The sequence below is a fragment of the Mustela putorius genome, unplaced genomic scaffold (genome assembly GCF_011764305.1).
Source record: "Mustela putorius furo isolate JIRA1106 unplaced genomic scaffold, ASM1176430v1.1 tig00003854_pilon_pilon_pilon, whole genome shotgun sequence".
Lineage (NCBI taxonomy): Eukaryota > Metazoa > Chordata > Mammalia > Carnivora > Mustelidae > Mustela > Mustela putorius.
The window spans coordinates 8,451,572-8,476,292 of record NW_025422006.1 but is presented as its reverse complement, the minus strand read 5'-3'; the positions used below and the strand labels follow the sequence as shown (position 1 = coordinate 8,476,292).

The window sequence follows — 24,721 nt, the reverse complement described above, 5'->3', positions numbered from 1 at the left end:
CAGAAAAGCAATAAAAGCACTTATCAACACATAGGAGACATAACCAAGTGATAACCAGAAAAATATTTATGCCCTGAAATGTATTTACTAAAAGTTCATTAAATTGAAAAGTGAAATAACTTACGGAAGTGACAAGCCCTGGTAAGTATGCCTAGGCAAAAATAGACAATCCTGGTCCAAGGAGTATTAAACTACTTGAAAAGTAAGCATAACTGAAAAACCAGTTAAGGATGGAACAAAATCAAATTTTAGGCCCATCTCACATGGTGCAAAAAATCATAAAAACAAGATTTTCTAGTTGAATCCAGCAATGTAGTAAAATATCAAGTACAATTTGCGACAGAAACCTAAAGATGATTCAACATTACACAACGTGTCAACCTGTATTCCTATTTAGGGTTTTAAAGGTGAAATCTTTATGCCTCTTCCCTCCTAAACTCTAAAGAAGTATTAGCAACGGAGTACAAAGGGTTCACTCGCATGAGGAATAACAGAGACAACGTCAGCAACTGGAGACCTCAATGGCATTCAAAAGAGGAAAGACAGCAGAAGGACAACTAATTTAGTATCCTTTTACAGAAGCCACAGTGTGACAGGCGATGAGAGAAAAGTAAAAGAAAAGAAGACTCTTTCAAAACAAAAAAAAAAAAACCCATTCCAGAGCTTCTGGAGAGCTCAGACATGTCAAGTATAAAAAACAACATATAGAACAGGACTGCCCTGCCCTGCATCTCCTGTCCCCTTGCCCCCAGACCCCATCCGCACAGATACCCTGAGCACTTAGCCCTGACAACTCAGCCTCTGCAACGTTTATGAGAGGCGCTTGGGATCTGAAGATAAAGGCACAGAAAAAGAAGTGAAGCTGAAAACTGGAAGATTCACATAATGCTTCAACCACCAGTAATGTTTCAAGTTATATGTCTATTCCTAAGAAAGGTCATTCAAACTTCAATTTCTGAATGGCTCTGAAGAAAAAAAACCCACATACTGCTAGGAATCTCTTATGCAAGACACCTGCTTTCTTCCACAGCCATCTTAAAATGATTTTGCCATCAAGCCCCACCCATGCACAAAGAATTTATTATCGACTTTTTAAAGTCCTACCCTTAATGTCAACAGAATATATCTCTTAAAATTTAATTTCTGCTACTGAGATAACTACATCCAATTTTACCATCACTCCAATAAACTAGAGCCACTCAGTTGCAAAGATCATAGTGCCTGCCCAGGAGTAGTCTTGAAAATTTTTCCTCATTATCTTCTGTGCAACTGCTCTACTTCCAAATCTTAGTATCCCTCACAGATTAAGGAGGAAAATGAGGAGGACCTTATACAATTTCCAAACAAAAAGTTGTCCCATAATCTAGACCTTAACACAAAAGTTAGGTCACATTACCAGAGTAAAAATTTCAACACAATCTTACCTGCTTATCTTTCCTTTCTATAATATCTTGCTTTTGTTTGCATTTTTGAGAGGTCTCCTTAATATCTGTTGCCTGTAAGATTGAACCAGAAGAAGGGGAATGTAGTTAAAATCTTAAGCAAGCCATTATGAGGCCTTACCAACCCAAATATCAAATTAATCCACAAGGCTTTTCATTTCTTCCAAACCAAATTCAGTTACCACCCAAAATACTAACTTACTTACAAATCTATAAAATGCTATTTACTGATATTAAAAATAGGGGGCCCCTGAGTGGCTCAGTGGGTTAAAGCCTCCGCCTTCGGCTCGGGTCATGATCTCAGGGTCCTGGGATCGAGCCCCGCATCGGGCTCTCTGCAGGGAGCCTGCTTCCTCCTCTCTCTCTGCCTGCCTCTCTGACTACTTGTGATCTCTGTCTGTCAAATAAAAGTCAGTGGGTTAAAGCCTCTGCCTACTTGTGATCTCTGTCTGTCAAATAAAACTCAGTGGGTTAAAGCCTCTGCCTTTGGCTTGGGTCATGATCTCAGGGTCCCGGGATCGAGCCCCGCATCGGACTCTCAGCAGGGAGCCTGCTTCCTCCTCTTTCTCTGCCTGCCTCTCTGACTACTTGTGATCTCTGTCAAAAAAAAAAAAAAAAAAGCCATGGCAATATGCATACACATTTCTTTATCCCTTCCCATGGATTATCTCATGGTAGTTCATCTGATTCTAAAAAAACATTCTATTAGGATAGCAGGGTCCATAGTTCAAACTGTTCTTCAAAATCTTGGACTCCAAAATCTCCCTAAAGGTTAAAAGCCATGACCATAAAAATTTTTAAGTTTAAAATTTTCAAATAAATTTTTAATAAATGGAACAATCCATATGCCATTATACTATTTATTCTACAAACATCAGGTTTTCTATGATAAATTCATAGAAGAAATTCAATGTTTCCAGGAATACTACTCTGAATCCTCTTATTAAAATAAACAGATTTGGGGGCGCCTGGGTGGCTTGGTTGGTTCAGCGACTGCCTTTGGCTCAGGTCATCTCAGGGTCCTGGGATCCAGTCCTATATTGCGCTCCCTACTCAGCAGGGAGTCTGCTTCTCCCTCTCCCTCTGCCCCCGATTCACACGCTCTCTTGCTCACTCTCAAATACAATCTTTGGGGGAGAAAAAAAATCACATTTCAGTTTGCTCTTTCGTATGCTGGAATATCTTAAAGTAGTAACCTGCCCAAAGTGATAATTAGGAGCCTGAAAGCCCTGTGGTGGCAGACTTGAGTTAAAAAACGAACGAAAGCTACAAGTAAATTCACAAAATTACTTGGAAGACCTGCAGAGTAGTTTTTGTACTTGCTAAAATACAGAAAATCCTGGGGCGCCTGGATGGCTCAGTGGGTTAAAAAGCCTCTGCCTTCAGCTCAGGTCATGAACCCAGGGTCCTGGGATAGAGCCCTGCATCAGGCTCTCTGCTCAGCAAGGAACCTGCTTCCTCCTTCTCTGCCTGCCTCTCTGCCTACTTGTGATCTCTGTCTGTCAAATAAATGAAGTCTTTAAAAAATAAAATAAAATACAGAAAATCCTAAATTGAGCCAGCAAAGTACCTTCTCTTTGATTCGAGCCTCCAACACGCGACGCTGCTTCTCAATCTCTTCAATTCGACGGGTCATAGGGATCTGCCCTTCTTTAAGTTTCCTCACCTCTTCCTTCACTCGGTCTCGAGCTAGTTTTACTTCTTCATACTCCTGACGAACATTTTCATACTCCTTGCAATTAATTCAAGAAATAGAAGTTAACGCACTACTAGCTTAAATTAACACATACACTAAAACCAAAGTGCAGGCAGAAACCAAACCTATGAAAAGACTGTTTTGATATCCTTTTGGCAAGTCTACTCATATAAAATTTACCCTCTGAAATAACTTCAGAAATAGCGAATACCAACAATGACTTATTAAGAAGCTTGATAATCACTCAATTTATCTCCATCACTAGGCCGGACTCCAACTTCCATGGTTCTGAAACTTACACAGTAACTGCTACTAAAATGAGGTTTTCCTCTAGTCTCTCGATAAAGAAGAGATATGAGAATGTATAAATAAACGAAACTCAGTTATAAAAAGTAAAAATGAAAAAACAAAGGAAAAATGGATCAAAAGGAAAAAAAATGTGGGTAAAAACGATGCTTGTCATGTCACAGGAATTAATGTTTGCTAAAAAACAAAAGTAAGTGCAGTGCTCAGAGACCATACAGTAAGAATGGGATGAAGAAAAGATTACAAACATTAAAATAAATTTTAAAAAAGGAAAAAAGATTGAAATCGATCTAAGAAAGAAGATAAACCAAAAGACTTTAAAGGAGAAAGAAAAGTAGATTAAGAGTAATAATGGGCATAAGAAAATGTAGTCAAAACAAGCTGTAAAGCAAAAAATTCAAGAATAATGGAATTATGGGACAGGGTAGGGTGAGGGGGTGGCAGAGAAAGGCCACAAATACAGCCACGTGTTTTTCCATTTTAATAACAATTACCTCCATTCTAACCCTGGAACAAACATGATAAAACTTTCTTATTTTGTTCTGCCCGTCAAAAAGAAATGCACTGAGGAAATGGGACTCTTCAGCCCAAACTGTGGTCATAAATAATAACCATACACTGCACAGTGATTAAAAGGAACAGTAGCTCCAATAAACTCAGGAAGCCGGAGTAGAGAATTCTAGTCCATAGCGCGCAGCTGCATCTGCACCTGAACTTATTAGTGGTACACACCAAGTAAATTCTCTGTGACCTGAGGACACTCAAAGATTTTTTTGTGCAAACATTTTTAGCTCATTAACATCTTATAAAACAAACTGTCTGTTGAGGATTCAAATCTGGAAGAGTTAAGAGCACCATCAACTGTTATTTGTTACACAATAACAGTAACAGTACACACCTATATCATAATACCATCAATAATACCAAATGTATTATGATATATAAAGCAAAAATGAACAAAAGCACCTAATTTGAATACAGAGCAATCAGTACCTTCTTTATAGCTTTTCTGCTAGTTAAAGCATCACTATTTTGCCTCTAATAATTAAGACTTACCACCCACGGCCTTTTAGCTTCAAGCATCTCAATCAAATCTAAATGTCGCTTACGTTCATAGAACCTCTCCACATCTTGTTTGTATCGTTCATTCCTCTGAATCATTTTCTCTAGATACTCAGTTTTCTCTTTGCACGAGGTCTAAAACAAATATTTAACAATTAGTTTAACTGAAAAGTCAACAGGTCAGATTCTTTAATGATGAAAATGAACAATGCTACCAAAATTTCACAATAAAGAATTTCACGGGCGTTCCTAAGAACTGTGTACAACTAACATGCATACCTGAGCTCTGGTTTAGGCCCTGCGATTTATTAGTTGGGTGACTGTGGGGAAGCCCCACCACATCTCCAAGCCTGGCCTCTTCCTGCCTGAAGAAAAGACACCTATCTGCCCCACTCACCTCAAGGGTAGAAGCAACACACTCTAAAGTGCAAGGTCAACAAAAGCCATAATGTGATATACAAGTGAAAACTAGTATTACTACAATTAGCATGTTATGAATACCCATGACTTAGGACTTAGAAATGAGATGAAGGAAGCTAAAATTTGCCCTTTAGACTGAGTTAACAAATGCAGAGATGTACTCAAAACCTAGCAGGATAAGTGGCTACATTCCTTCAGGGGACGGTACTAATTTCAGAGAGTTTCTGATGGTGTACAGGAGTCCCTCCCCTTATTTGAGGGGAATAGAGGCCCAAACCACTAGAGGATGCCTGAAACTGCAGACAGTACCACACCCATAAATACTGCTTTTTCCTGTACATGCATGCCTATGATAAAGCTTAATTTATATATCAGACACAGTAAGAGACTAATAACAAGAAAACAGAGTAACAATAAGCAATCATAAAAGTTAATGAATGTGGCTTCTCTCTCAGAATATATTATCATACTATTGTCACCCTTCTTGTGATGATTCGAGATTATAAAATGCCATGTGATGACATGAAGTGAGGCACTGTGACATAACATCAGACTACTGTTGACCTTGTGACCATATATATATATCAGGCAGCTCATCTGCTTCTGGACCACAGGTCATCACCATGGGTAATTGAAATGGCAGGTAACTACAAGCGTGAATAATGGGGGACTACTGCATCAGACTGTTCCAGGGGGGCAAGGGTACAAAGACGGACAGAGTATCTGAAAAAGCATAAAATAATTACTACTCCTTTGGTCATGGATTCTGAAAAAGTATAATAAATTATAATAATTTGCATATTATTAAGTATGGACAGTTACAATTGAAGAGAGAGCATCTGTTTATAAGATATCTTATGAAAATTTACTGAATTTATTTTAGTGGCTGGGACATCGAAAATGATTTGTTAAACAAAACACCTCTTCAAATGATAGGCTATAAAAGGATATTTTAGTTTATGTGTTTATTTAAGGTGAACATAAAAACAACACTGCAACAGAACCCAGAGCTCTCTACAAAGTCTACACTCCTGCAACTCAAAAAATATGAGAACAGGTTCAACAGAGACACTACATCAAAAGCTACAGTTTCACTGCTATATTACCCAAAGCCTTGTACCATCCTGGCATATGGCAGGTGTTGTAACAAATACTGAATGAGTAAAAGAATAATACCGAAACTTCCTGAGAGAAATAAATACTTTAAAATACCATTATTGGTTCCTTAGAAGTTCAATTAATAACATGTATTTGAAGAAATGGTAGTCAAATTTTTCAAACTTTTTTCAACTCCAATTCTCACTTTCTATGACTTAATGTACGTCAGCAATACAATCCTAGGTGGAAAAAACCCACAAATATATGAAGCCACTTGATGAATCAGAGCTACTATTCACCCTACCACACTGTGAAAGATGGAAATCAGTCAGGGACAATAAAAAATGAGTTGTCTGTTTATAAATACCTCTAGTTGTTTTTCTTTCTCCCTGAAGTTTTTGAGTTCACAATGGTATCTGTGCATTTCTGGAGGACCAATAGACTTCTCAGTAGCTTCAAGAAGTTCAATTTTACTCAGTTTAGCAAATTCTCCAACTTTATCCTAGAGCATAAAACTTAAATATCAGCAACTATTATCATTTTTAAAAAAGACTTATTTGTTAGAATGGGAGAGGGACAAAGAAACTTAAGCAGACTCTGAACTCAGCAAAGAGTCCAACACGGGGCTCGAACTCACGACCCTGGTAACATGACCTGAGCAGAAACCAAGAGTCAACATGTAACTGAATGTGCCACCCAGGCGCTCTGCAACTATTACCATTCATAAATATCCTCAAAACATATTTCACTCAGCGATCACGCTTGTTAAAATGAAACGCATTTAAAAGAAAAAAAACTGTTAAGATGTGCAATATATACAAACTCTGTCCTTCATATATTATTTCTTAAAATGATAAAGGGTATGATTGTCATCTAAGAATCCTTTAAAATTTTCTAGGTCGATATTTCTAGGGTAAAGTGTTTATATACATATAATAAATAGCTTGGAGATAAAAAAGAGTTCCCTGGACTGAAACCATTATCTACCACACATCAATTGGAATGTCAGAAGTTAAGAAAAAGGATATTTACAACAACTACTTCTGGACATATCGGACATCAGCTAACAATGCTTTCAAATTTTAAATTTTTTTTAAATTTGGACAAATGTAATTAAGTCATTGTTTCTGAATTGAAAAAATGAACTATAATTCAGTCACTACACAGCACTCAAATTTAACATTTCATGTGCATTTTCAGGGTATTTTTACTAAAATTTAAAATATAACAAAGTTTTAGAATGCACATCTATAGATTTAAGAGTTTTAGTACATCACATACTTTATATAAAAACATGATTAAGAAGTTGTTTATTACCAAAATTTTAAGTGCCTACAAACTCTAGCACATGGACACGCAAGTTGCTGTACTTAAAAACAATACTTTATTTCCTTTACCATATTCTGTAGTTTAGACTTTCAGTTTTTTAATTGAAATCTTCCAAATTACTTCAATAAGATTATGAGACGAAATGCCACCTTTTACAAAGTAGAAAGTATTAGTTATGAGGCTTACTTTAAATAGCTTCTATTATAATATTCTTTGAAAAGTATTTAGATTCTGCTATGGCATGAAGAGGACACAAATTCTACCATGTGTACACTTAATTCTCTCATACCTGAGGTAGAAATTGGCAAAGATTGCCCACTTGAATGTTTAAGGCTGCAACTTGCTCTTCTACTACTTTCTGGGTTGTAGATTTTTTGTTGATGAACCAAGACGACTGATTTTTTGCCACGTCAATCTCACGGGTAATTACAAGATTTCCTGAAGTTCTGAACCTAGTTAAAAATAATTTAAAAAATCTTTATGTTCAAAATACATATATCGTTTTAGAAATATAATTTCCAAAATTCTCTTGCAAAAAAGGTTGCCAGACAGGATTATTATAACTTTTATTCCTTTTTAAATTTTGGCCCCTCCAAAAAAGGAAAACTTGATAATTTATTGGTAATAATACATAACTGATCACAGGTAAGTTACCACTTTCAACATCACAATTATTTAAACTATTAAAATAAAACAAAGCCAACACTAATTTCCAAACACTGACAGAGGATTTACATATCTGGAGTTATTTATCCTTTAATTATTATTCTCCAATCACATGCATTGACTGCAATTCAAAATGGATTGGTATATTCAACCATACAAAATTAAGTGCTATAACTTCCTCTACTGGAAGATAAAGGAATGAAAACCAATTTTTGCATAAGCAGTTCCAGACATCAAAACTAGCCTGGTCATACAGGTAGCCCATGCCTTCCTTGTCATGTACTCCACTCTGAATTCAGAGGGGACTATATCATATGCCCTCTTAAAGGAACATTAAGCAATACAGAATCTGAAAGAAGGGTATTTACTTATTTCTTGCTTTTAGAAGTACTACTGCTCCACACCTCCCATCCATCTTCTTCACTGGGAATTAGCAGCATGTGGTAGAAAGATAAATTATTGGTATTCAATGACTAAATGACAATGATACTTTGTAAATGTCGTGTCTATATAGACTATACTGTAATCAGAACACTCCACAAACATTAAGATTTTAGAACTTTAAAAAAAAGTAATTTTAAATTTTCATTTCCAGCAGAATGACTAATGAAGTACTCTGTTGGTTGTCTTGTTCTGAACTACAAATAATGAAATATTAAAATATGTTCACAAATGCATTTATCAGTTAGCATGAAGGCAAGTAAATCTAGCCTAAATCCCAGGGCAGGTGGAGATCCAGAAGTTGAAAAATGAAAACTGGCTTTTACTTTGGGAGTATCTGTTCCACCAAATAACCTTACACATTCATTTTCATAATCTCCTAGGAGAGGAGCTACAAAGGCCCCAAGAGTCTAATAAAAACCATCCCCAAAAGACTATACCCTCCATTTAAGGGTAAACTAGAACTACTTTATAATCACCATCACCACCACTGCCAGCACCACCAACACCACCACTGACAGTGAGGTAAATTGCCTGTCTCAAACTACGGCTTAAACTGCAAAAACAAACAAACAAACAAAAACACAACAACCCACAATTTCTCCTGAGGACAGTTAATAACATCAACCCAGTCTCAGATATATTAGTATACTTAAGTCAATTACATGACATACCTAGGGTTCCAAAATGCACAAACTGAGAATTGTGTATATTTTGATCCTGGATTGAAAGTACCCAGTGGTCTGTTGTATAAGTTAGTGAAAATTCCCTCAGCAGGAACCTACCTTTACCCTCAAAAAATTAACACAAAGTTCAAAGAGAAAGGGGCAGCTTACTGGAAACACACATACATGAAAACAAAACCAAGAGTAAGAACTAGCAGAAATAACAAAGTAGAGTCATACTGAATTAATGGGCAAATACAGAATAAGGAAATTCACTATATTTCAAGAAATAGAAGATTGAAAATATTTACTTATATCTAAAGAAGAACTAAAGGGAAATGGATCTAGAATGCAGCACAAAGACATAAAAAGATGAAAAATAATGGAGAATGTGAAGAGACACAGATGACTGAGTAAGAGAACCCAACATCTAATAGGAGTTCTAGAAGGGAAGGAGACAAAAAAGGGTCAGTGGCAATATAGGAAGAGATAACAGATAAGAATTTTCCAAACCATAAATTTAAGAAGCTCATTAAATCCCAAGCAAATAAATAAAAAAATAAATCCACATCTAAATATATGATGTGAAACTATAAAACAACAAAAACAGGATTTCAAAAGACACTTGAGCCACATGAAACCAATGACCCCCTCCCCACCCCCCACAAAAAAGGCACTTGAGATAAAGAGAATTACTGCCAAAGAAACTAGGATTATATTCATACCTGAAGACTGTGGAATTATACTTCACATGTGTTGAGAAAAGACCTATCAATGTAGAATTTATATCTACCAAATACATCTTTCAAGACTTAGAATGGGTAGGTCAAGATGGGGGAGGAAGAGAAGGCTGAGATGACATCAGGTAGCAGGAGATTAGCTAGATCGTTATTAAACCATTCCGAGCACCTACAAATCCAACAGGAGATCGAAGAGAAGAAGAGCAACAATTCTAGAAACAGAAAGTGGACCGCTTTCTGAAAGGGTTTTTTCTTTTACAAAATTTTGGGATACAACTTCTTCTAATAGATCAAAATATACCCTAAATCTAGCACAGGGTTTGTTCTAATCTCTAGCCTGAGCAAATTCTCTCCACTTTCTTTTTCTTTCTTTTCCCAACCAACTTAAATGATCAACTCCATTTTTAGAAAAAATATTTTTAAAGATTTATTTATTTATTTGACAGACAGATCACAAGTAGGCAGAGAGGCAGGCAGAGAGAGAGGAGGAAGCAGGCTCCCTGCTGAGCAGAGAGCCTGATATGGGGCTTGATCCCAGTACCCTGGGATCATGACCTGAGCCGAAAGCAGAGGCTTTAACCCACTGAGCCACCCAGGTGCCCCTTTTTAGAAATTTTTTTTTAAATTTTCATCTTTACAGTCATATTCCATCCCTTCACCATGTTTACCCTTATTTGTGTGTGTGTGTGTGTGTGTATTTTTTTTTCTTTCTTAAAATTTTGGGAGGTAGTTTCTTCTAAGATACTCCAAAATACTCCCAAAATCAAATGAGTGGCTCTGTTCTATTCACCAGTCAAATACATATATTTTCTTTTTTAAATTCTTTTTTGAACTTCTTTTTAACCCTTCTCCCCACAATCTGAGTTCTCTTCTGATTTGGTTAATGCACATTTTTTGGGGCCTGTGCCACCCTTTTAGTATTTTATTCTCTCATTCATATATTCTTATCTAGGTAAAATGACAAGGCAGAAAAACTCACCACAAAAAAAAGAACGAGAGGCAGTACCAAAGGCTAGAGACCTAATCAATATGGACATTGGTAATATATCAGATCTAGAGTTCAGAATGATGATTCTCAAGGTGCTAGCTGGGCTCAAAAAATGCATGGAAGATATTAGAGAAATCCTATCTGGAGAAATAAAAGCACTTTCTGGAGAAATAAAAGAACTAAAATCTAACCAAGCTGAAGTCAAAAAAGCTATTAATGAGGTACAATAAAAAATAGAGGCTCTTACTGCTAGGATAAATGAGGCAGAAGAGTTAGTGATATAGAAGACCAAATGACAGAGAATAAAGCTGCTGAGCAAAAGAGAGACAAACAACTACTGGACAATGAGGGGAGAATCTGAGATAGATGATACCATAAGATGAAACAATATTAGAATAATTGGGATTCCAAAAGAAGAAGAAAGAGAGAGGGGGAACAGAGGTATATTGGAGCGAATTATTGTAGAGAATTTCTCTAATGCGGCAAAGGTAACAAACATCAAAATCCAGGAGGCGCAGAGAACCCCCCTCAAAATCAGTAAGAATAGGTCCACACCTCGCCATCTAATAGTAAAACTTACAAGTCTTAGTGACAAAGGGAAAATCCTAAAAGCAGCCTGGGACAAGAAGTCTGTAACATACAATGATAAAAATATTAGATTGGCAGCAGACTTATCCACAGAGACCTGGCAGGCCACAAAGAACTGGCATGATATGTTCAGAGCACTAAATGAGAAAAACATGCAGTCAAGAATACTATATCCAGCTAGGCTATCACTGAAAATAGAAAGAGAGATAAAAAACTTCCAGGACAAACAAAAACTAAAAGAATCTGTAAACACCAAACCAGCTCTACAGGAAATACTGAAAGGAGTCCTCCAGCCAAAGAGAGAACCTAAAAGTAATAGGCCAGAAAGGAACAGAGACAATATACAGTAACAGTCACCTTATAGGCGATACACTGGCATTAAATTCATCTCTCTCAATAGTTACCCTGAATGTAAATGGGCTAAATGCCCCAATCAAAAGACACAAGGTATCAGATTGATTAAAAAAAAAAAAATCAATATGCTGTCTACAAGAACCTGATTTTAGACCCAAAGACACCTCCAGATTTAAAGTGAGGGGGTGAAAAACAATTAACCATGCCAAGGGACATCAAAAGAAAGCTGGGGTGGCAATCCTTATATCAGATCAATTAGATTTTAAGCCAAACACTATCATAAGAGATGAGGAAGGACACACTACCATACTCAAAGGGTCTGATCAGCAAGAAGATCTAACAATTTTAAATATCTATGCTCCTAACATGGGAGCAGCCAACTATACAAACCAATTAATAAACAAAATCAAAGAAACACATCGATAATAATACAGTAATAGTAGGCAACTTTAACATCCCCTCACTGAAATGGACAGATCATCCAAGCAAAAGTTCAACAAGGAAATAAAGGCCTTAAAAGACACACTGGACCAGATGGACATCACAGATATATTCAGAACATTCCATCCCAAAGCAACAGAATATGCACTCTTCTCTAGTGCACATGGAACATTCTCCAGAATAGATCACATCCTGGGTCACAAATCATGTATCAACTGGTAGGTACCAAAAGATTGGGATCATTCCCTGCATATTTTCAGACCACAATGCTCTGAAGCTAAAACTCAATCACAAGAGGAAAGTTGGAAAGAACCCAAATACATGCAAGCTAAAGAGCATCCTACTAAAGAATGAATAGGTCAACCAGGAAATTAAAGAAAAATTGAAAAAAACTCATGGAAACAAATGATAATGAAAGCACAACTGCTCAAAATCCATGGGACACAGAAAAGGCAGTTCTGAGAGGAAAACAGAAATACAAGCCTTTCTCAAGAAACAAGAAAGGTCTCAAATATACAACCTAATCCTACACCTAAAGGAGCTGGAGAAAGAACAGCAAAGAAAGCCTAAACCCAGCAGGAGAAGAGAAATAATCAAGATCAGAGCCAAAATCAATGAAATAGAAACCAAAAAAATGACAGAGCAAATCAACGAAACTAGGAGCTAGTTCTTTGAAAGAATTAAGAAAATTTATAACCCCCTGGCCAGACTTATCAAAAAAAGAGAAAGGACGCAAATAAATAAAATCATGAATGAAAGAGGAGAGATCACAACCAACTTATAAGAACATATTATGAGCAACTATACACCAGCAAACTTAACAATCTGGAAGAAATGAATGCATTCCTAGAGACATATAAAGTACCATAACTGAATCCAGATGAAATAGAAAACCTGAACAGACCCATAACCAGTAAGGAGATTGAAACAGTCATCAAAAATCTCCCAACAAATGAGAGCCCAAGGCCAGATGGCTTCCCTGGGGAATTCTAACAAGCATTTAAAGAAGAATTAATTCCTATTCTCCTGAAACTATTCCAAAAAACAGAAATGGGAGGAAAACTTCCAAGCTCATTTTATGAGGCCAGCATCACCTTGATCCCAAAACCAGACAAAGATCCCATCAAAAAAGAGAATTATAGACCAACATCTTTGATGAACAGAGATGCAAAAATTCTCACCAAAATACTAGCCAATAGGATCCAACAATACATTGAAAGTATTATTCACCATGACTAAGTGGGATTTATTCCAGGGCTTCAAGGTTGGTTCAACATCCACGAATCAATCAATGTGATACAATACATTAATAAAAGAAACATATGATACTCTCAATAGATGCTGAAAAAGCATTTGACAAAGTACAGCATCCTTTCTTGAGCAAAACTCTTCAAAGTGTAGGGACTGAGGGTACATACCTCAATATCATGTGAAAAACCCACAGCGAATATCATTCTCAATGGAGAAAAACTGAAAGCTTTTTCCGCTAAGCTCAGGAACACGGCAGGGATGTCCATTATCACCACTGCTATTCAACATAGTACTAAAAGTCCTAGCCTCAGCAATCAGACAACAAAAAGAAATTAAAGGCATCCAAATCGGCAAAGAGGAAGTCAAATTCTCACTCATTGCAGATGATATGATACTTTATGTGGAAAACCCAAAAGACTCCACTCCATAACTGCTAGAACTCATACAGGAATTCAGTAAAGTGTCAAGATATAAAATCAATGCACAGAAATCAGTTGCATTTCTATACACCAACAATAAGATAGAAGAAAGAGAAATCAAAGAGTCAATCCCATTCACAATTCCACCAAAACCATAAGATACCTAGGAATAAACCTAATCAAAGAGGTTAAAAAATCTGTACTCAGAAAACTAAAAGTACTAATGAAAGAAACTGAGGAAGACACAAAGAAACAGAAAAATATTCCATGCTCATGGATTTAAGAACAAATATTGTGAAAGTGTCTATGCTACCTAAAGCAATCTACACGTTTAATGCAATACCTATCAAAATACCATCCATTTTTTTCACACAAATGGAACAAATAATCCTAAAATTTATATGGAACCAGAAAAGACCTCGAATAGCCAGAGGAACGTTAAAAAAGAAAGCCATAGTTGGTGGCATCATAATTCCAGACTTCAAGCTCTGTTACAAAGCTGTCATCATCAAGACGGTATGGTACTGGCACAAAAACAGACACATAGATCAATGGAACAGAATAGAGAGCCCAGAAATAGACCCTCAACTCTATGGTCAACTAATCTTCAACAAAGCAGGAAAGAATGTCCAATGGAAAAAAGACAATCCCTTCAACAAATGGTGTTGGGACAACTGGACAGCTACATGCAAAAAAAATGAAACTAGAACATTTCCTTACAACACACAAAAAAATAGACTCCAAATGGATGAAAGACCTCAATGTGAGACAGGAATCCATCAAAACCCTTGAGGAGAACACAGGCAGCAACCTCTTCGACCTCAGCTGCAGCAACTTCTTCCTAGAAACATCACCAAAGGCAAGGGAAGCAAGGGCAAAAATGAACTACTGGGACTTCATCAAGATCAAAGGCTTTTGCACAGCAAAGGAAACAGTCAACAAAACCAAAAGACAACTGACAGAATGGGAGAAGATATATGCAAACAAAATACCAGATATAGGGCTAGTATCCAAAATCTGTAACAACTAATCAAACTCAACACCCAAAGAACAAATAATCCAATGAAGAAATGGGCAGAGGACATGAACAGACATTTCTGCAAAGAAGACATCCAGATGGCCAACAGACACATGAAAAAGTGCTCCATATCACTTGGCATCAGGGAGATACAAATCAAAACCACAATGAGATACCACCTCACGCCAGTCAGAATGGCTAAAATTAGCAAGTCAGGAAACAACAGATGCTGGCAAGGATGTGGAGAAAGGGGAATCTTCCTACACTGCTGGTGGGAACACAAGCTGGTACAGCCACTATGGAAAACAGCATGGAGGTTCCTCAAAAAGTTGAAAATAGAGCTACCTTATGGCCCAGCAATCGCACTACTGGGTATTTACCCTAAAGATACAAATGTAGGGATCTGAAGGGGCACGTGCACCCAAATGTTCACAGCAGCCATGTCCACAATAGCCAAACTATGAAAAGAACATAGATGTCCATCAACAGATGAATGGATTAAGAAGACATGGGGTGTGTGTGTGCGTACACAATGGAATACTATGCAGCCATCAAAAGAAATGAAATCTTGCCATTTGCAATGACATGGATGGAACTAGAGCTGAGCAAAATAAGTCAATCAGAGAAAGACAACTACCATATGATCTCCCTGATCTGAGGAAGTTGAGAGGCAAGTGGAGGATTTGGGGGGTAGGGAAGGAAAAAATGAAACAAGATGGGATCGGGCAGCAGACAAACCATGAGACTCTTAATCTCACAAAACAAACTGAGGGTTGCCGGGGGAAAAGGTGGTTGGGTTATGGACAACGGGGAAGGTATGTGCTTGGTGAGTGCTGTGAAGTGTGTAAACCTGGCAATTCACAGACCTGTAGCCCTGGGACTAATAATACATTATATGTTAATAAAAAAAATAAAAAATTTAAAAAAAAAAGACTTAGAGCAAAAGAACATCATTTTCAGACAAAAACTGAACATTCCACTAGATCTTCATTAAAGAAAACTCTTAAAAATACCCTCTGGCGGAAAGAAAGTGATCTCAAAGGAAATAACAAAAATGCAAGAAAAAATAAAAGCAAGACAAACCAAAGACACATGAGATAATTCTAAACAAACACTGACAATAGAAATTGATAATAGTTATTATGTCTAAAAGAGTTTAAAAGACAAGACAAAATTAAAATAGTTCAGACAAGGTATTCAAATTAAAAACTCTAAGGTCTTTATTCAATAGGAAGATACAGACATTTTGGTCTAGACTCAAATTCAAATATATGTGTTAAAAATTCTAACAACGGCTAATACAAGAATGAATACAAGAATTACACAAAAATCCAAACAAAGTCAAGAGAGAAAAGAAATACTGAAAAATATTAACAAATAAAAAGCACAGAATAAGGCAGTAAAAATAAGTCCCAACATATAAACCAATAAATGTAATGGATATGCACTATTTAAAAGGCTATGTAGGGGTGCCTGAGTGGCTCAGTGGGTTAAGCCTCTGCCTTCGACTCAGGTCGTGATCCCAGCATCCTGGGATCGAGCCCCGTATCAGGCTCCCTGCTCTGCGGGAAGCCTGCTTCTCCCTCTCCCACTCCCTCTGCTTGTATTCCCTCTCTCACAGTGTCTCTGTCAAATAAATTAATAAAATCTTTAAAAAAAAGGGGGGGGGGACTATGTAAACACCACCCAACTATCATGTTGAAATGAGATACAAAAGGTATTAAAAATTTGAAATTAATGAATAAAAAAAGGTAATTTGGAAAGCACTTAAAAAAGAAAGCTGCTAGGGCACCTGCGTGGCTCAGTGGGATAAGCCTCTGCCTTCAGCTCTGGTCATGATCTCAGGGTCCTGGGATCGAGCCCCGCATCAGGCTTTCTGCTTGGCGGGGAAGCCTGCTTCCTCCTCTCTCTCTGCCTGCCTCTCTACTTGTGATCTCTATCAAATAAATAAATAAAATCTTTACCAAAAAAAAAAAAAAGAAGAAAGCCGCCAACTACACTAGTGGCAAATTAAAACATATTCTAAGGGAAATGCATCAAAAGATAAAGTCAGTACACAACAGAAAGTTCAACTCTACTAGGAAGATAGAACAATCTGAATCTTAGCTGTATCCTGAAGCTACATCTATATAGAAGGAAAATGTAATACACCTTTCTCAGTAATTAAAGAATCAATCTGATGACTGAAATCAGCAAAAATATACAAGCTTTAACAATATAATTAATCAGCTTGCACTAATGGACACAGAACACTGCACATAACAAGAGCAGAATACTCCACTCATTCTTTCAACCCAGTGGGTAACAATTATGTAAGCTCACTACAGAAAGGATGCCTTAACAAATTTCCAAGGTATATGACCATATATTTACATATATTACTATATATTACACTATGTATTACTCTAAGGTTATATATATGTATATATAATAAAACATGCAATATACACTATACGTATAATACAGCAATATATAATTTTACTATGTATTATTATTCATTATATATGCTATATATAGTATTACTATATATTATATATATTACTATATATTGGACCATATACTATATTACTATAAATTGGACCATATAGTAACATGTAATATAGAATATATACAGAACAAATATAACCTGTAATTTTATATTTTTATAACAGATGTATTTTTTTTTACCACAGAACTACTATCAAAGTGGAAATCAACACTAAAATAACAAGAAAATTACTACATTTTGACTACATTCTACATTACTAGAATCTGAAACAACTTCTAATTATGAACTCAAAGAAAATGAACAGAACTGAAAAATAGGAAAATGTTACATACCAAAATTTGGGAGAAAGAGCTCAAGCAATATTGAGAGGGAAATTTTTTTGCCTTAGATGATTATACGAAGGAAAACAAGACGAAAAATTTGTGTAAAAAATATCCATATCAAGAAATTAAGAAAAAAATCAAAAAACAAAAGTTTCAAGAATTAATATAGAAAATAATGAAACAGAAAACCATGATGTAAGATGAAAACCATAAGGCAGAAATCAATTCACTGACAAAGACTGAGGAAACAGACAAATCAATTTTTTCAAATCAAGGGGGAAAAAAAAAAAACCAAGGACTACTACAGAGGACACCTACATCATGCCACTTCTCTGCTCAAATCCTGGTGGGTTCACAGCTTACTCAAAATAAATGCAAAGTCCTTACACTGGCCTACAAGACCCTATGAGCTGGCTCCTTGATATTCTCACACCTTATCTCTCACTATCCTCTTGTTCAGTTCAAGGCAAACACACTGGGTACCACGTCAGTCTTTCTTAGTATCTGCAGATGCTGACATGCCGGTTCCCCAAGTATCTCCATACTCAACACCTTATCTCCTTCAAGTCTTTGCTCAGGTACTTTCTTCTGTGTGGGAACTTTCTTGATCACCCTATTTAATGCTGTAAACTTCACTCTGGCACTCCCTCCCTAAACTCCTTTTCTGCTCAGTCTTCTACCTAGCATTAATGACCATCCAATGTCATATGTATTTTACCTATGTATTTATCTGCCCCTCCCTCATTTTCAAATACTTGAAAATGACCGCATATATGTATACTAGACATTATTCCATCCACTGTTCCAAAGAGTGTATGACCAGTTAACACACTGTTCAATAGCAGTAACAATTTCAACTAAGGAGAAGCCATTTATTGTTTGTATTCCCAACAAGTGACCACAATGTAGCTAAAAGAGTCTGGGGAAAGGGAGACCTCCCCTGTAGTTCTGGCAACAGAACTCTGGTTTTGCTCACCAGTTAGATTATTACAGCTATTTGTTATTACATACCAAAAAGTCTACCTCTTTAGATAACCAAGAAAACAACCAGGCTGATTCAGAGCAAAAAATCGGAAGTGCTTAACACCTGCAGCCACCCATAAAGGACTTTAAACGTACGTATTAATACTCCCTCTGTATTTTATATATATTAATATTCCCTCTGTATTTTATAAATATACCCCGCACAGTTTGTTTCAGTTGTAGTATCTAAGAAACCACTGTGAGCTATGGACAGCACCAAGGCTAACACAGGAATATTTTTGGCAATTTTATAAAAATGACATATAACTCCTATCATATAATTCATTTTATATATATAAATCCAAGCTTTTTTATTGTGGTAAAATGTACCTAATATAAAATTTACCATTTTAACCATTTCAGGTGTACAGCTGAAGGAGTATGTGTATCAACAACAGTTTTTAATATATGTACACGGTTCTGCCATCACCACCACCACCACCTAATTCCGAAATGTCATCACCAACCCAAAAAGGAGCCCAAACCTGTTAAGCAGTCACTCCCCCCACTCTCTCTTCCCCTCATTCCCAAGCAATCTATTTCATCTCTGTGGATCTGCCTATTCTGGACCTCCTGAAGACGTGGAATCACACAGCGGGCAGTACTGGCGTCTGGCTTCTTGCACGAAGCACGCTCTCCGGGTTCCCCCACGTTGTCGGATCTATCAGCGTTTTGTTCCTTTCTATAGCTGAGTATGATGTTCTTTAATGAGTACATCACATTTTGTTCAACCATTTATCAGATGGTACACTTTTGGAGGGTTTGTAAGTTTTCACTATTAAAATTGGGAAAAAGCTAATTTTGTCCAAATGAGTAAAACATTCTCTAGAATAGTAACTGGACCGAAGATTATTTAAAATCTATTATTACTGCCGAATACGATGTACTGCTTATGTTCCCATGTGCATGGCAGGATTCACTTCTCTACACTTTCATATTACTAAATTTTACTTAAAAATTTTTCTAAACTCAAAGGAAAAAATTCTCCTTTTGATTTCCTTCAAAACTCATGAGTTTTAACTAATGAGTTGTATCCTTTTTATACTTATTGGCCATTTATTTTACTTAGTGTTAAATTTCTTTGCTTATATTCTGTAAGTTGCTTGTAATTTTTACTGACTTGCATGAGATACTGGTAATTTTAAGACATGTACATGTTATTTGTGCTGAAAATGTTTTCTCCCATCATTCATTTTTAACTGCGGTACCATTATTTTCAATTGGATTTGTATAGAATCTTAATTTCCAATCTTCCTTTTTATGGTTTTTGGGTATCCTATTCTGCTTTAAATCCTAAGATTTAAAAAATAATATACATTTTTTCTAGTTTTTTCAAAGTTACATAGTTTTTCACTCAGCCTTTAGCACCTCTAGATCTGAGTCAGATGTTTGATAAAGCTCTAAATTTATGTTTATAAAAATAGCCAACTAGTTCACCTCAATTCGAGTAATTTATAGCCTACACTTAAGCTGCCATCTTTATAATAAATTCTCATATACATTTAGATCTCCCTGCTTTTTTCAATCTGCTTCTCTAATTTTCTGTACTAAGACCTTATTATCAACAGCTTTATAATACACTTTAACATCTGGTACACAGACATCTTATTCATTATTCTGCTTTTTCAAAATCTTCTCAGGTTTTCCAGAACATTTATTCTCCCAAAAGTACTTTAGAATCAACTTGTTCACTTACCTGTTGATACTCTGGTTGGAACTGTATCAAATTTATATATTAATTTGAAAGGATTGAAAATGTTGAAAGTGAATATTTATGTTTCTAGGAACACAATATGCTCCTCCATTTATTCATGTCTTAGTTTTGTATCTTTCAGTAAAACACTATCGTTACATTTTAATGAATTGAGTATAATCTTGTTTTCTCTTATTTCTATGTGTGCCTATTTCTCTTTACATAAATAAAGCATTCTCCCACTTTTTGAGTAAAAAGATCATTTCCCCACATGCTATAAAAATGATGAAGCTATCAGATGATCTTTAAAAGCTACTTAAGCTCAAAAAGTTCAGGACTTTCTATAAACACTCCAAAAAACAATACTCACTAAATCAACTAAACAATGAGCTTATCTGTGTTTAAAAGACTGAGAGTACATACACTAAGGATGGGTAACTGGTTTTATCTTGAATACTAACTCTGACACATCAGAAATGGCTGCCAAGAGAGGTAATTTCTTTAGGAAATCTACTGAAAGAAAAATCTTACCATTTGGATTTTAAAAGATGCATAAAAAAAATAACTTATCTGGATAAAACATCCTTTAAATATAATGTCTAATAGTTATACCATAATGCTATATTTTCTAAAGTCATCACAAAAGCATGAACATAAAGCAACTGTACAGGAAAAAGGGGTTTCAGCAGTTTTGACACTTACAATTCAATTTCAACCATTCCTTTGGAACATCCTCTCTTCACAAAAAAACCAACCTAGAGCAAAAAAGACAAAGTGCACTCAGTGATGACAGTTCCATGTTATACCACAGATTCAGCAAAGTCATTACTGTCACATTCAAATCCTTTCAGTAACTATTTTCTCCACTCTCTTCATTTTCCCGGATTTGGGAAATTGTTTCCATTGTGTCCTCCCACAAGTAACAATACTATTAGTTACCATTTACGAGCATTCCAGGTGCCAGACAGCCTCTTACAGAGGTTATGACAAAGCCAAAAGGTGATACAGAGCAAGGAACTAAACCCACATAATATGGCCCCAGAGTCTGTGTACTTAGCCTCTATCCTAAACATCTTGGTAGAGGCAAAAAAGCCAACGGGAAAACAGGTTCTACAGTTTAATCACAGGATTTACCAAATCTCCTTATTACCCCTGGAGACTTCTCTGGAGTTGCAGATTAAATATTAACAACTATTCTAATATTACCCATCTTGTTATTAATGAGGATGTAATTATCATTTTCTTAAAAAGAAGAATACACATAGTAAATACAATTTACATGGTAAAATAGACCTATTTAGTCTAGTTTGAATACATGTACAGGCACAAATCTGAAGAGAGACCTTGGGACTAAAAAATACCAGACTGGATCTTCAATAGGGCTCTAAGTAAGTAATTCTAAAAAAAAACAAAACAAAACAAACAAACAAACAAAAAGTGGAAACACACCTTGCAAAGAATTATCCTTTTGATAATTATCCTTTTGATAATTCTTAGCAATTAGAATCACAACAGTGAACATTTATTAAGCATTACCATATGCTACTGTGCTAAGCAATTTATAATTTTTTTCTTAATACTCAGGAGCAACTGTAGGAGATCTGTATTATATCCATTTTACAAACGATGAAACGGAGGCCCAGAAAGGTGACAAAGGAGGTCTGTCCTTTTAACTAGAAAGTCCAGCTTAATGATTAAGAGGACAGACACACTTTAACACAGCATCCAGGTTCCTATCTCAGTCATGCCATAAGCGTGTAAGTTGCTGGACTCTGACCAAGTTACTAAACCTCTCTGTTTTAGTTTCTTCATAAACAGGAAAAACAACGGCATTTTTGTAGGAGTGCTATCTGCTCATTAGTTTGCATCAATTAAAATATTTGGCACCAGTAAGAAAAAAAAAATTACAAAGCAGTTCTTATTATAAAATGTATATATGGATAGTACAGAACATGCTAGTATTAAATTTCCCTATTAAGATTTAACTATAAATACAACATTAAAAGTATTTTCGCTGAGAACTTGTGCAGCCCCTAAATGCATGTAGTGAAACCCAAAAGTCTGCAATCTGTCACCTAAGAAACCCTGCGCTCCACAACCTTCTTTAAAAAGCATACCACTTAAGGATAAGGTCTGTCTTCTTCATGCCAAAAATAAATGGGAAGATTGGTGGAAACTGTTACAAACCAATCCATTCAATCATACAAAGTTTGGAGTCCAGCAGACCATCACACAGAGATAAGGATTTAAGAAATGATTTTTAATAATTAAAAAACTACACATCCGTATTTATAAAAATCTGGTCTCTGGAAGTTATCTACTCCAACCCCCAACTTTAAAATAAAGAAAAACTGAAGTCTAGACAAATGTCTAAGGTCAAAAGTTAATTATTAATAGAGTGGAATCTATGAGTACTCTTAACTCATAAATGCCTCCCAAAGAGTATTTAAAGAAAAACACACATACACACGTATTTTGAATAGATTTATTTATAACCTTAAGGGTATATGCGTCAATCTTGTAATCCTACATTAAACTGTAAGCCTGGCTAAGAAACCTATAATACCATTTTAATAATATTGCAATATTCCCAGCAGTTTTAGAAAAATATAAAGAATCATTTTAACTTTTACAACTATTTTGCAGTGGGATAACTCAACTCTCAAACTTCCTTTTATATATAAATATATATATATATATTTTTTTTAAGATTTTATTTATTTATTTGAAGAGATCACAAGTAGGCCGAGAGGCAGGCAGAGAGAGAGGAGGAAGCAGGCTCCCTGCCAAGCAGAGCGCCTGATGCGGAACTTGATCCCAGGACCCCGAGATCATGACCTGAGCCCAAGGCAGAGGCTTTAAACCACTGAGCCACCCAGGTATCCCTCAAACTTCCTTTTTAAAACAGAATTTTATGTGAAATATACACCAAATATGGCATATAAACTTCATATACTGCTTGAAGCAACAGTAAAACCACCAAGCATCTACCACAAAATTAAGGAACTGAAAATTAACGGTATATCTGACATTCCCTGTAGAACTCAATACTATTGTATCCTATTTCAACAAATGTAATCCTGACTTGATCATCCTTTTGCTTCTCTCTAGTTTTGCTATACACATATAGCCATATAGCTCTTTAAATATTAAAATATTAAATATTAAATACTTTATTTTGTGTTTTGACCCTTATATAAATTCATATTACAAGTATTCTTCCAAAATAGCATTTTTCCTTAAAATTATGTTTTGAGATTTAACCAATGAGCTAAGGATTATTTTCACTGGTATGTAATATTCAATTTTGACTATAATAGGATTTATTTAAAAATAATACTGCTATAAATAGTTTAATACTTTTACCTAGTATTAATGTACAAGGGCTGTCTAGGAGTAGAATTTTTGAGTGATTGGGTATATGCATCTGCAGATTCACTAGGTAATGCCATTTTCCAAGACTATAAAATTTCTATTCCCACCAAGAGTGCATCAGAGTTCCCATTGCTCCATTTCCTTATAAGCACATTGATCACCAGAATTTTTGAGGAATACACTTTGCCAGCATTAGTGTGCATTTTTCTGAGAGTGAAGTTGCGTATCTTTAAAAATACAGTTGGTCCTTGAATAACACTAGGGTTAGGACTGCCAACACCCTGCACAAAAATTTGCATACAACTTTGGACTTCCCCAAAACTTAACTACTAATAGCCTAGTGTTGACCAGAATCCTTAGCAGTAACATAAGCAGTTAATAAATATTTTGTATGTTACATGTACTATATACTGTATTCCTACAAGTACAAAAACAAGTTCCTGAGAAAATCATATGGAAAACACATTTACAGTATCATATTGTATTTACTAAAAAAAAATCCACATATAGGTGGATTCGCACAGTTCAAACCAAAGTTGTTCAAAGATCCACTGTACTTCTTGGCTGTCTGAGCTGCCTGTTCTGTGAAGTGTCTGAGCACGAATTTTATCCTTTCTTAATTGTTACTGTTTTACTTATTAAGAAGTTTAAATACCTATCTTTTGTTATATGGGCTATATATACCCACTCCCAATTTGAGGCTTGTCTTTTTCTTCATGGTGTCTTTTGATAGAAGTTTCTTATTTTTATCAGTATTTTCCTTTTCAACCTATACTTTCACTTAAGAACTTTTATTTAACCCAAAGTTAACAAAGTTAACAAAGATATTCTCCTCTACACCAGTATGTCCTAAAACCTTTCTGGTCAATCACAATTAGACCTTCAATCCAATTGG

General features: G+C 35.8%; 1 protein-coding gene across 3 annotated transcripts in view; it reads right to left on the bottom strand.

The window, feature by feature from the left end:
• The window catches only part of SMC5 (structural maintenance of chromosomes 5), a 96,920-nt gene that overhangs the window by 62,980 nt on the left and 9,219 nt on the right, over positions 1-24,721 (bottom strand). For all 3 annotated transcript variants that reach the window (XM_045065087.1, XM_045065089.1, XM_045065088.1), the window contains exons 3-8: positions 21,154-21,206; positions 7,643-7,805; positions 6,392-6,526; positions 4,501-4,641; positions 3,013-3,174; positions 1,425-1,496 (exon numbers count right to left, since the gene is read on the bottom strand). In XM_045065087.1, the coding sequence (XP_044921022.1) occupies positions 1,425-1,496; positions 3,013-3,174; positions 4,501-4,641; positions 6,392-6,526; positions 7,643-7,805; positions 21,154-21,206 (726 nt within the window). The remainder of the gene's footprint in view (positions 1-1,424; positions 1,497-3,012; positions 3,175-4,500; positions 4,642-6,391; positions 6,527-7,642; positions 7,806-21,153; positions 21,207-24,721) is intronic.